At 47.7% G+C, this 11,327-nt stretch overlaps 2 protein-coding genes across 2 annotated transcripts; one reads left to right on the top strand and one right to left on the bottom strand.

Annotated features, from left to right (window-relative positions):
- Positions 1–1,019: 1,019 nt before the first annotated feature.
- LOC119315099 lies at positions 1,020–4,574 on the top strand. The gene is made up of 2 exons (XM_037589774.1): positions 1,020–2,508; positions 4,277–4,574. The coding sequence occupies exon 1, from the start codon at positions 1,173–1,175 to the stop codon at positions 2,502–2,504; it is 1,332 nt and encodes a 443-aa protein (XP_037445671.1). The 5' UTR covers positions 1,020–1,172; the 3' UTR covers positions 2,505–2,508; positions 4,277–4,574.
- Positions 4,575–5,319: 745 nt separating this feature from the next.
- LOC119319125 (GDSL esterase/lipase At3g14820-like) lies at positions 5,320–6,754 on the bottom strand. The gene is made up of 2 exons (XM_037593619.1): positions 6,406–6,754; positions 5,320–6,295 (listed from the first exon to the last, which is right to left on the bottom strand). Exons 1-2 carry the CDS (start codon positions 6,752–6,754, stop codon positions 5,520–5,522), a joined length of 1,125 nt encoding a protein of 374 aa, XP_037449516.1. The 3' UTR covers positions 5,320–5,519.
- Between the last annotated feature and the right edge of the window lie 4,573 nt (positions 6,755–11,327).

Here is an 11,327-nt window from a genome sequence, read left to right on the forward strand (position 1 = left end):
CCCTGCCATCATATTCCACCTCGGTCATATCGTTGTAGTGCTTAGGCGAAGCCCTGCGTCGGTAGAACATCATCATCGTCAGCACGCCGTTGTGCTGACGAAACTCATCCCCGAAGCTTTGCTGGATCGGAGCCCGGGGAGCGTCATCGAGCTGTACGTGTGCTAAGAACTCGGAGGTGCCGGAGTAACGGTGCTTGGATCGGTCGGATCGGGAAGACGTACGACTACTTCCTCTACGTTGTGTCAACGCTTCCGTTGCGATCTACAAGGGTACGTAGATCATACTCTCCCCTCTCGTTGCTATGCATCACCATGATCTTGCGTGTGTGTAGGAAAATTTTGAAATTACTACGTTCCCCAACACATGCCGCACCATGTTTGCGTCAAACGACGCCCACGGTGCGTTCACTTTCGCCTTGGCGCGCCAACGGAGGGGTTGTGCGTCCACTACCGCTTTCGGACACCAGACAGACCGCACCGCCTCCGGTGAGGCAGCGGGGACACACCTCGCAGCAGATGCATGTGCCATTTGGTCATACGCAATGGAATCCCGATGGAAGGAGTCCAAGCACTATCATTGGGCGGCCTCCTCCCGGGAGCGGTGGAGTGCAAGCCTGGCGACCATCTTCTCCTCGATGCCTTGTGGGATGAGCTCGGGGTCGACTGATCTGGAGGTGTAGGAATCAGATCCGTTGCACACCATGCCGGAGATCGCCGGAAGGGAGTTTGGATGACGGAGTGGAGTGACTAGGTTTTGGTCCGAGAAGGTGATGGGAACAAATATATGTGGGATTGAGTGGGCCAACGTGGGCCCGATCCAACATAGCAAACACGCCCGATCGCGCCCGGACCTCCCATATGAATATGAAGGATACCGATTATTCCGAACGTTTGAAGCCGGTTTAAAACAGTCATCTGGGTCAAATTTTTCTGACTGGTGCGTCTGCCGGGTCGTACCGGGGTTTTGCTCTCTCAACTCAAGAGAGAGAGAGACAGAGCGAGACTATCATGCTCTGAGGTCTGAGCAGCAGCTTCCTCTCCACTCCAAGCGAGCAGCACTGCAGCAGCACACGACCCCCTCTCCACTCTTCAGCGCTGCCGGCCGCCCCGCCAAATCTGGTCAAACCCTAACTACAGATCCCCTTCCTCTCCGCCCGATTCCTCCGCCCGTCATGGACTCGCCGGTGCTACCAACCACCGACCGCGGGACGCACCTCTCGCTCCTCGCGGACGAGATCCTGGAGGAGATCTTCCTCCGCCTGCCCACCCCGGAGGCGCTCGCCTGCGCGTCCGCCGCCTGCGCCACCTTCCGCCGCGTCATCACCGACCGCCCCTTCCTCCGCCGCTTCCGCAAGCTCCGCCCGCCGCCCCTCCTCGGCCTCATCAGCGACAGGGGCGGCGCCTTCCACCCCGCCCAGGCGCCGCACCCCTCCGCGCGGCTCGCCCGCGCCCTCCTCGACGCCGCCGACTTCACCTACTCCTTCGTGCCCAAGCCCAAGGAGGGGTGGCTCAGCCCCTGGCACCCCCGCGACGTCCGCGACGGCCGCGTCCTCCTCGACTGCAGGGTCCCGGGGAGAACCTTCAGATCCGCCCTCGCCGTGTGCGACCCCTTGTCGCGCCGCTACGTGCTGCTGCCGCCCGTGCCCGATGACGCCATAACCGCCCAGGAAGGACGCCCGGCTGAATTGGCGCCAGTCCTCGCCCCCGTCGGTGACCATGAGGATGAGACGTCGTTCAGGGTGATATGCATGGCGCACTACAGAACCAAGGTTGTCGCGTTCGTCTTCTCGTCCGTTACTCGGCAATGGTGTATAGCTGCATCTCCCAGCTGGAGCTCTTTGGGCACAGACCGCCCCCATGGGCTGCAGAACTGTTCTGATTCGAGAGGTTGCCGCGGCATGTCAAGTTTCGACCATGTGCGTGGCTGCTTCTACTCGGCATCGCCTTGGATGGACAAATTTCTTGTTCTGGATACACGGAGAATGGAGTTTTCCACCATCAGCGATCACAGTGGTTTCCACGAGCTGCTCAGACGTCTGCCTGGCCAGCCACTTGCAGAACACGGTATGCATCACCGAACTCGGCCTGGCCAGACCAGAAGTCTGCCTGGCTTTGTAGTTGGTAGAGAAGGATCCCTTGAGTTGTTGTCTCTTGTTGGTGATCACAGTCCAAATGGATCGTTTCGTCTTGTTTATACCACTCAAAATAACAGCGAATCTCCCAAGGAATGGCGGCTGGAGAGTGTTATACCCTTGCCTGGCCAATATGACTATTTCACCGTTGGCGCAGCTGCGGGATTCTTATTTCTCGGAGGCACTACAGAATCTCAGCAGGACTGTCATGAAACTGAATGGGTGGATACTTGGGATATAGATTATTTTTCAGTGGAGGTCCGGACTTCAGAACTTAAGAAAATCTGTACGATGACAAAGCCATGCTTCAACCACGAACGTGTCCACCCATACTTCGGCTTCCCACCATCGTTGTCAAGACCGACTATATGAAGTTGTAAGCTTGTTCTCATACCAAGTGCTTGCTTATTTTCTGTAGATTCTCTCCTGTGAAATGGTAAATCTTATTCTGTTTTCGTTTGTGGTGTTTCGCTGTCCTAATTGTGCATGTAGGACGTTATTGGTTGATTCTGTTTCTGTTGGGAGAATTTGTCAAAGTAGTGAAGATGGTCATGGTTTGTTTCTGACCTGTCCAACAAATGTCAAGTGACTGGGCAAGTAACGAAAAAATTTGTACTTGAAAGGCATTTATCCCACTAAATTTGCATGACCTGAAAAGCATTTTTGTACAAAATATATTACCTTTGAAAAACAGGGGAACTGGCTTGGTTTTCCTGGGTACACTACACCTCTGGTCCTCTGGTGGTAACCAGACCCAGACTGGTTTGATCATTGAGGAAATTGCACAAACCACCTACTTTTGGTGCTAGTTTTGCATAGAACACCTACTTTACAGATTTGTTGCACAAAATACCACATATTGGGGTAATTCGTTGCAACTAGGTCTAATCCACCATTTGGATGTGTTGACATGATTTCTGACAAGTGGGTCCAGTTTGTAAGTGCATCACGGCAAGAAAAACTTGCCGCATCAGCAGCCAACTGGAACTGTCAATATCTCACAATTCTTTGCTTCAATTGAGCTGCCTTTTTTTCGAGAGTAGTATTGCATACATGTGTGATTTATTGGGTTTTTTTAAATATTTTTTTAAGATGTTAAATTTCAACGAGTCAACTAACATTGCAAATATCTCACAAACTGTGGTCCAAATGAGCTGCCTTTTTTGAAAATTGTTCTGCACACACCAAAATATTACCGCCATGAGGTTTTAGCATCCAAATACTGGGCGATTTTGCAATGTTAGTTGACTCGTTTAATATTTTTGTTCAAATTTAACATTTTCGTAAAATGCAAAACAAACCAATAAATCATGTGTGCACTCACTAATATTCTAGAAAAAAATCAGCTCAATTGGAGCAAGAATTGTGAGATATTGATAGTTCTAGTTGGCTGCTGATGTGGCTGTTTTATCTTGTCACGGATGCACTTACAAACTGAACCCACTTGTCAGGAATCCTGTCAACGCACCCAAATGGTGGATTAGACCTAGCTGCAACAAATTACCTCAGAATGTGGTGTTTTGTGCAACAAACCTGTAAAGTGAGTGTTTTGTGCAAAACTAGCACCAATAGTAGGTGGTTTGTGCAATTTCCTCTTGATCATTGGGTCTAACTTTTTGCTGTCCAACTGTCGGTCCATGCTGTTTTTGATTATGCTAGTTTGAATTCCACCAATTGAGCCTATCCATGCCAAATCTCAGATGTGAAAGCTTGATTGTAGTTTACCAGTGTTGATGTTATATAAAAACCAAGACCATCTATTGGAATGGTAGTGCATCTTATAGGGCTTAGTATTTACATATCTTTCGTTGGAAATGTTGATTCTTGAAAGAAGAATGTTGCTTGAGGGCCTTGAAGCTTTTATCTAGCATTGAAATGTTGCGTTTCTACTAATCTATTAGTAGTATGTTTCAGAACTAGGATTACATGTACCTGGTGCTCCTGTAACACAAATGAGCAGCATGAGCAGCTTATGTGCCGTTTACTCTTTACTTGCCAGTTTTGCATAGTTGGTCTAATTTTTTATATTGCTCCCAAAATGTCATAAGATGGCCCTGGGATTAATTTGAGAGCACAGCGGAAACAACTATTTTTATTGCACCCACATTGGTTTTATTCTTTGTTGTAACTATTGATATCTGCAGGGATGAACCCATTTTGCTTTCGAGGTCTGTTATCTGGGCCATGCGTCTGCTGCGGATATACGGAACACGGTACTGCGAAAATGTCGGCTCGATGTAGCAATATTTGTTTGCAAATAATGTTGTGTTTTGTTTTTGCGGGGGGTGGAAATAGTGTTATGTTGAATGTATTTAAGCAAAGACATGCTGTGGCTTTGTCTAGCATTGATGTGTGCATATACTGTTGTTGTGCTGGGACAATGGGCTTCACCACTGCGGTGACCTCGTGTATACCACTAGTAAGAGACATGTTGTGTTGAGAGAATCACTACTTATTATTGTACTCCCTTCGTAAACTAATATAAGAGTGTTTAGATCACTACTTTAGTAATCTAAACGCTCTTATATTAGTTTACAGAGGGAGTATTTAATCTTCTCAACAAGTTTATCATCTATAGCTTTTATGCTCTAGGCCCCCATTTGCCTTTGGAGTGTTGTAGGAACTCTGTAATTTTCCATGAGGAATAGCTTGAGATATATAAAATTTTGGGAAATTTTGACATAAATCCTGACCTTATAGAAAATCCATGTGTGTCCTACATGTTCCTTATTTCTCAAATTCTCAAAAATAATCTTGTGAATATCTGAAGAAATCTTGTTGCTTTACGTTTCATTTCTATTTTATTCTTATGCTTGCAGTTTTTGACTCATGTGTGCTTTGGTACATGTTTGTCACCCCATACAATTTTTGCTGGAACTTAACAACGAAAATAGAAGCCACAAAGGAGTAAATACAACTAGAGATGATACCCCACTTGTAGCTACGGGAATCAGTTGCAATTATTTAAATGAGATCTGGTTGTATGAAACAATTTAGATTAACAATATGAGATTCGAAACTAAAATACGTATAAGCTACTGCTTATCGTATGGTTGTAAAATATATATTGAATATGAGTATCATCCATGATGCATTTTAAAGGTGTCTTTTTCATGAATTGTTGCGTGTGCATTAAAAATGTATCTTTTTCGCGCATTTTGGCATAGTGAGTTGACATGGTTGGATGTTAAAAGAATTTGGAGTTAGTGAGGACCAACTATTTAGCTTGTCGACATATTTGCATGTACAAGGTGGAATTTACTCTAAAATAAAATAAAAAGCAGAGCACTCCTATGACGTATTACCCTTATTAAAATCTCGCTAGTGAATTATACTACTGTAAAGAGAGAGAGAGAGAGAGAGCGAGAGAGAAGAAACTTGCTATCGCTAGTGCATGAATCTGAAGTATTTGGCGACGATGGCGTCGATGAGGATCTGGTAGCCCCTCTCGGTGGGGTGGTAGCTGTCCCAGAACAAGTACTTGGAGGGGTCCTTGCAGAGCGGGCTGGCGAAGTTGCAGAGCACGGCGGCGGCCAGCCCGATGTAGCCGCAGCACGCGTCGTGGGTGTTGTTCAGCCCGAACGCCTCCGGCCGGTAGATCACGTCGGCGAGGATGGTGTAGATGTCGACGTTCACCAGCGTGACCCCGGGGAGCCTGACGCCCAGCTTCGCCATCTCCTGCCCCACCCTGTGGTTGAAGAGCAGGGCGAGCTGGTTGCGGTCCGTGGCGCACTGCTTCCGGAGCCCGCCGGCGATCATGCGCTGCGACGGCAGGCACCCCACCGGCGGCGCCCCCACCAGCGCGATCCGCTTCGCGCCCAGGTCCGCCAGCGACTGCACGTAGGCGATGGCCCGGCTCACCATGCTCTCCGCGTACCCGGGCTCCGTGATGCCGTCCGCGAAGGTGAAGTGTTCCACGATGTCGTTGCTGCCCGTCACGATGAAGTAGAGCGCCTTGTCGGGCACGCTGCCCCCGACCTTCTCCTTGTACTCCTGGAACAGCTGCAGCTGCCGCTCCATCGTCAGCGCCGACATGGTCCGGCACGTGGCGTTGTCGAAGCCGTTGCCCGCGGACGCGAAGCTCACCCCCGTCTTGAGCTCCTCGATGGAGAGCCCCTTCTTCAGGTACGGCGGCAGCAGCTCCTTCACGCCCAGCGCCGACGCTGCACGCACGCACGCATTTCCAAAACAAATTGATCCTTGGTTGTTTGGGAAAATATATTGTGAAAATACATTTCCATGGCAAAAGTACAGGGTAATGGATGGTACTTACCTAGGAGGTCGACGCTGATCTTGCCGTTGGAGAACCGGCCGGTGTGCTTGTGGCCGGGGAAGTCCTTGCCGTAGGGCGGGAAGTTGGAGCGGATGAACGTCCGGAGGTGGTTGTTGTTGCCCGTGTCGGCCACCGAGTCGCCGAACGCGAGGATCGCGGGGAACTTGGGCGGCCCGGCCGGCAACGGAGGCGCCTTGGGCGGCCCTACCGCCGGCGGAGGGGTGGCTCCCGCCGCCGGAGGAGGTGTAGCGGGTGGCCCTCCCGCCGCAGGATGTGGCTGCGCCGTGACCGCGACTCCGGCGAGAACCAGCAGGGCGGAGATCACGCCGGACGCGGTGGCGACCGCCATGTGAGTGACAGAGAGAGGGAGAGCTCTGAGCCGGAACCACCGTGGACGTACGTACACCGCCCGAGATTTGTGACGCGGTGTGCATAAATAGGCCGCGCTGCTGCTCGTTTCACCAAGTGACTTCGTCTAAGGGAAAACGGCAGTTGCATGCGAGATCATGAAGAAGACCCGGTGTGCTCGCATGCATGCATGTCCTTGGCAGGGTTACATTTGTGCAAGGATGCGATACATGCTCCCTGTCTCTCTGGGTTTTTTCCTTCTTCGTCTCTGGATGAAGGCTAAATTTGCTCAAGTCTAGCCCGGGCCAGGGCAAGATGGAATGGCACTCTATATTAAAGGAAGCAGGTTGTAGGAATTCTGTTATGAACGATGCTATAAGTAAGGCGGTTTCTGTACAAATCCGCCCATTCATGCATTGGGGCAAAGTGTATAAGGGCATGTATAGTGGATGATAGGACAGTCTTATCTTAAGTCTTGCATGTGATTTGGACATGAGAGTAAAAGTATGTCTACAATAAGTTATAAGGGCAGGTGCAATGTTAAGCCTTGTATGTGATTTGGGTATGAGAATATAAGTATGTCTAATGATTTATCTGTTAGTCTTATCTTTAATAACTAGCTATTCTTAAAAAGTGGTGAGACATATTGTGTTAACACTACTAGAATTACACCCTGCATCGAGTGTCAGAATACGTCGAGTGCTACCCTAAGCAAAGATGCATTATCAGCATTGTTTTACGTTATCATACGCCAGAGAAGGCCCATGAATTATTCAATCTACTCTTCCTTTCAATCCATTCAATCGAGGAGATTCTAAGGTATGAATTTTTTGAATATTCTAGGAAACATGAACAGTTTTTTGAAAATTATGTCCACTTTCGAAAAAATGCAAATAAAATATGAAAGGAAACATCTTTTAAAATTCACAAACATTTTATGAGAACACCAACTTTTTTTATAAAAACATGAACATTATTTGAACATGTCAACATTTTTTTAAACCGGGAACATGTGTTGAAAATTCATAAGATTTTTAGAAAATGTGTATCTTTTATACACAAAAAATATTTTTAATTTTGAAAATTTTACTAAAACATGAATATTTTTCAAATTTGGAACATTTTTACAAATGCCATTTTCTTTTTAGAAATTCAGAACAATTTTTGAAAAACAATAGTTTTAAAGAAAAAATTGCAACTTTTAGCAAGTTCCTAATATTTTTCAAAATAGCAACAAAATTTTGGAATTATGAACATTTTCTAATATTTGTTTTTTTAATTCTGATTTTTTTTAATTTTTTTAATTTATGAATAAATTCTAAACGAAAAACAAACTTGGAAGGAAAAAAGAGACAAGGAAAGGAGAATAAAATTAGAATTAAAATACATAAAAAAATAAAAATGAGCCAGCAATTATTGGTTGTCCTGCGTGAAACTCCGACTATTTGTCGTCCAGTGCGGAAAATAGAATTTTCTTAGCTGCCTGGCCAGAAAAATAAGTGGGCTAACTTCATTGGGCCACAACGCGTGGCCCACATACAAAAATTCTTTGTCTAGTAGACAAACACATAAGAATTTAGTACCACATCGGGTAGAAAAAAGATCTTTTCGGCGGTGAACGGATGAAAGAATGGGCGGAACGCACCTTGCTTTATTAGCAGGTATACCAAAGTTAACATTAACCCAAATTCATTTAATCGGTAACAGTGTTGAGATCTCCATATAATCCAAATTCCAGTTGCTCAAATTGTTTGTAACTAGGGACACGGCTAACCGATTTACTTTTCCCCACAAGACTCGATCGCCTCCGTTATAGTCCTCGCATTGCCTGGTGTTTAAAAACTGGATGATCAAGACATAGTTTTTTCGTAGAGGTCCCCTTAACCATGGCCAATACCCATTGTGACGCCCCCGATTTAATCGTACACTAATCATACACGCAAACGTGTACGATCAAGATCAGGGACTCACGGGAAGATATCACAACACAACTCTACAAATAAAATAAGTCATACAGGCATCATATTACAAGCCAGGGGCCTCGAGGGCTCGAATATAAGAACTCGATCATAGACGAGTCAGCGGAAGCAACAATATCTGAGTACAAACATGAGTTAAACAAGTTTGCCTTAAGAAGGCTAGCACAAACTAGGATACAGATCGAAAGAGGCGCATGCCTCCTGCCTGGGATCCTCCTAAACTACTCCTGAACGTCATCAGCGGCATGCACGTTGTAGTAGGCACCTCCGGTGTAGTAGGAGTCGTCGTCGACGGTGGTGTCTGGCTCCTAGACTCCAGCATCTGGTTGCGACAACCAGGTAGAAGGGAAAGGGGGGAAAAGAGGGAGAAAAGCAACCGTGAGTACTCATCCAAAGTACTTGCAAGCAAGGAGCTACACTACATATGTATGCATTGGTATCAACTGGAATAAGGCTATTATATGTGGACTGAACTGCAGAAAGCCAGAATAAGAGGGGGATAGTTAGTCCTTTCGAAGACTACGCTTCTGGCAGCCTCCATCTTGCAGTATGTAGAAGAGAGTAGACTGAAGTCCTCCAAGTATCATCGCATAGCATAAACCTACCCGGCGATCCTCTCCTCGTCGCCCTGTTAGAGAGCGATCACCGGTTGTATCTGGCACTTGGAAGGGTGTGTTTTATTAAGTATCCGGTTCTAGTTGTCATAAGGTCAAGGTACAACTCCAAGTCGTCCTATTACCGAAGATCACGGCTATTCGAATAGATTAACTTCCCTGCAGGGGTGCAGCACATAACCCAACACGCTCGATCCCATTTGGCCGGACACACTTTTCTGGGTCATGCCCGGCCTCGGAAGATCAACACGTCGCAGCCCTACCTAGGCACAACAGAGAGGTCAGCACGCCGGTCTAAATCCTATGGCGCAGGGGTCTGGGCCCATCGCCCTTTGCACACCTGCATGTTGCGAACGCGACCGGAAGCAGAACTAACCCCCTTAATACAAGAGCAGGCTTACGGTCCAATCCGGCGCGCGCCACTCAGTCGCTGACGTCACGAAGGCTTCGGCTGATACCACGACGTCGAGTGCCCATAACTGTCCCCGCGTAGATGGTTAGTGCGTATAGGCCAGTAGCCAGACTCAGATCAAATACCAAGATCTCGTTTAACGTGTTAAGTATCTGCGAACGCCGACCAGGGCCAGGCCCACCTCTCTCCTAGGTGGTCTCAACCTGCCCTGTCGCTCTGCCACAAAGTAACAGTCGGGGCCGTCGGGAACCCAGGCCCACCTCTACCGGGATGGAGCCACCTGCCCCTTCAGCCCCCATCTCCGAACAGTATCACAGGTAATGTAATAGTGTAAAGTAAATAGTATATGCCCGTGATCACCTCCCGAAGTGATCACAACCCAGTAGTATAGCATGGCAGACGGACAAGAGTGTAGGGCCACTGATGGAACACTAGCATCCTATACTAAGCAGTAGGATAGCAGGTAAAGGTAACAACAGTAGTAGCAAGGACAGGCTATGCAGCAGTATAGGATTAACTGAAAGCAGTAACATGCTACACTACTCTAATGCAAGCAGTAGAGAAGAATAGGCGATATCTGGTGATCAAAGGGGGGGGGCTTGCCTGGTTGCTCAGACAAGGAGGGGTCGTCGGTGACGTAGTCGACCACAAGGGCATCAGCATCGTCACGGGGTCTACCGGAGAGAAGAGGGGGGAGAAACAGTAAATACATAGCAAGCAAGTGCTTAACAGGACAACACGCAAAGCTAGACGTGTTCTAACGCGGTATGAGGTGATACCGGTGAAGGGGGGAAACATCCGGGAAAATATCCCCGGTGTTTCGCGTTTTCGGACAGATGAATCGGAGAGGAAAAGTTGCATGTTTGCTATGCTAGGGATGTGTGGCAGACGAACGGGCTGCGTATTCGAATTCGTCTTGTTGTTCTGAGCAACTTCCATGTATAAAACATTTTCATCCGAATTACGGATTAAAAGATATGATTTTCTAAAGATTTAAATCATTTTCTGATTTTAATTATTTATTTAAACCCAACATTATCCAGAACAGTGAATGATGACGCAGGCATGACATCAGAGTGATATCAGTAGGTCAACTGGTCGGTTGACCAGTCAAACAGACAGGTGGGTCCAGTGGGACCCACATGTCATTGTCTGTTAACTAATTAACCAGGTTAATTAGTTTAGTTAACAGATTAGTTATGTTAATTAACAGTAGTTAATTAGTTTAATTAGTTATTAGGTTAATTAAACACAATTAATTTATTTAATTAATTAATAATTTTATTTATTATTATTTTTATTCTTTTTTATAGAAAACGTTCTGGGGGATGGGGCCCCCTTGTCATAGGCCCCGGGGGGCCTTAGCGGGTTAGCGGGCAGGAGGGCGACGGGCGCCGGGGCGAGCGCTCACCCGCACGGAGTGTGGCGAGGCGAGGCCAGTGGCCAAGGCGACCGCGGTGGCCGGCCGGCGTGGGGAGACGAAGTGCATGGCGGGCGACGAGCGAGCTCGCGGGCGGCAGAGAAGGCGCCGCCGGAGTGGGGCCGCGCGGACGGGCTGGCGTGAGGGGC

Source organism: Triticum dicoccoides, chromosome 6A, assembly GCF_002162155.2.
Source record: "Triticum dicoccoides isolate Atlit2015 ecotype Zavitan chromosome 6A, WEW_v2.0, whole genome shotgun sequence".
Lineage (NCBI taxonomy): Eukaryota > Viridiplantae > Streptophyta > Magnoliopsida > Poales > Poaceae > Triticum > Triticum dicoccoides.